Genomic DNA, 1801 nt, shown 5'->3' with positions numbered 1-1801 from the left:
GTTATTGTACCAGGATTGCATGTCAGCTTGGGAATCTTTCTCAAACTGTACAAGCTTCTGGAGACAGAGCTCCACACCATGGACATGCGGCTGCAAAGTTACCTGCAAAGCGTCCTGATGGAGGAGGAGATGGACAGAGGTGACATCACGGCTGACCCTCATCTCGTCCGCTTCAAGGCCTACATCGATGCTATCGACAAGGCTGAGGCGTACCAGACGCGAGCTGATGACCTGGAGGAGGAAATAGAGGAGAGTGAAAGTCAGCTTGCCTGGCTGGCATTCCAACAAGATGACCATGAGGACCCTTCCATGACTGAGGTCGTGTTTCAAGAGGCGGTGGACATGGTCACAAAACTCAGAGAGAAAAGAGACAACCTGGTGAGTACATTGAACTCAAATTTAAGTCATACTTACAATAACATGATTCAGTAAAGGGGTCTGGTTGTTTGGTTGGTAATGAAATACATGTACATATATACGTGTAAATGCATGATAATGCGACAAGACAAAAAAAATCTATACTATAGACAACATATCAATCTGTTAATGCAGGAGGAAAAGGCAGCAGGAATCCTGGCCAAGGCGTCAGTGAAGAGGGGGAAAGGACCACTGACAAGCAAGCTGGAACCAGTGCTCAGACAATACAACGTGCACCCTCAGGCCTACCACAGTAGGAGCTTCATTGGAAATCACGTTAATAAGATGCTACAGGTAAGTCACTGTAAGAATGTTGTTCTTTTTAACTCATACACTAATATTCACCTTCCAGCTTTCAACAGTCATCCCTCCAAATCTAGCAACCCCAACTGCTGCATATAAAATCTTTTTCACAGTACTCTTGTATACAACTTTGATATAAAATAAAAGATAAACAAGAACAAGGGTAGCCGTATGTCTTGCAACTTTACAAGTAATGTGGGAAAAATTGACCATTGGTAATTTTTGTTAATTGTCTAGAAAACCCCTGTTTCTTTTGTTTCGGCCCGTAACCTTTGACACGATCACGTGATACGCCATTCGACTTGACGGTACGCGGGTGCCGGTCCTGTTTTTGTTTGTCTCTTCATCTGGTGTTTTTGCGAATATGGAGTCTGATCCTGAGAAGAAGAAGAAGAAGAAGAAGAGACGATGTTCCGTGTGTCGGCTACCAGTGAAAGGACACCCGGGACCATACGGCCGCGGCAGGTGCACTTTTGAGCGGCCAGAAGGAACCTCAGATGAAGACTTTTTCGGACGACAGCGGGGTAGTGCTAACGTCCAGGAGAAGATCAGAGGCCTCCGGCGGCACAGTAAAGTTCCGGAGCTAGTGCGTAAGGCCTGGTCGGACAGCCTCTCGGAAGACGCGGAAGAGGAGGTGAGGTTGGCTAGATCATACAACCTAAAGAAATCGTCGGATGACGGCGGAGAGAAAGCCAGCGTTCGAGCAAGAAGTGAGCCCCCTCCCCAGGTTTCTCGCCAAAACGCACGTGATCGGAGCAGGGAGTATGCACAAGGGAAAGACCAGCCCGACATACGAGACCTGAGAGAATCCAGGAAATTGGTCAAAGAGGTGGACAAGGCTTTGGACGACTTGTTACATCCAGTTACAAGCCAGGAGAGGAGGATCAGCGACAAACGCCTTGACGAGAGCGACTTTGATTCAACTTCAACATCATCACAGACTGAATCGGGGCGGTCGTCCGACACAGAGGAGTCAGCTTACACACGAAAACCAGAAAGGCGCCGGCGTCGCAAGGGGTCGCGTAAGAAGAAGACCGAGGCTAGGGATCCGCCCCAAACGCTTTCATCCGACACAACAGAG

At 48.3% G+C, this 1801-nt stretch overlaps 1 protein-coding gene across 1 annotated transcript; it reads left to right on the top strand.

Annotated features, from left to right (window-relative positions):
• Nucleotides 1–1084: 1084 nt before the first annotated feature.
• LOC109471718 lies at nucleotides 1085–1801 on the top strand (the record flags this gene model as incomplete). The annotated part of the gene is made up of 1 exon (XM_019771068.1): nucleotides 1085–1801. A coding segment is annotated over exon 1 (717 nt), but the record flags the coding sequence as incomplete, so codon positions are not given.

The sequence above is a fragment of the Branchiostoma belcheri genome, unplaced genomic scaffold, assembly GCF_001625305.1.
Source record: "Branchiostoma belcheri isolate BF01 breed outbred unplaced genomic scaffold, Haploidv18h27 scaffold256, whole genome shotgun sequence".
Classification (NCBI taxonomy): Eukaryota; Metazoa; Chordata; class Leptocardii; order Amphioxiformes; family Branchiostomatidae; genus Branchiostoma; species Branchiostoma belcheri.
This window is presented reverse-complemented; position numbering and strand designations above follow the sequence as displayed.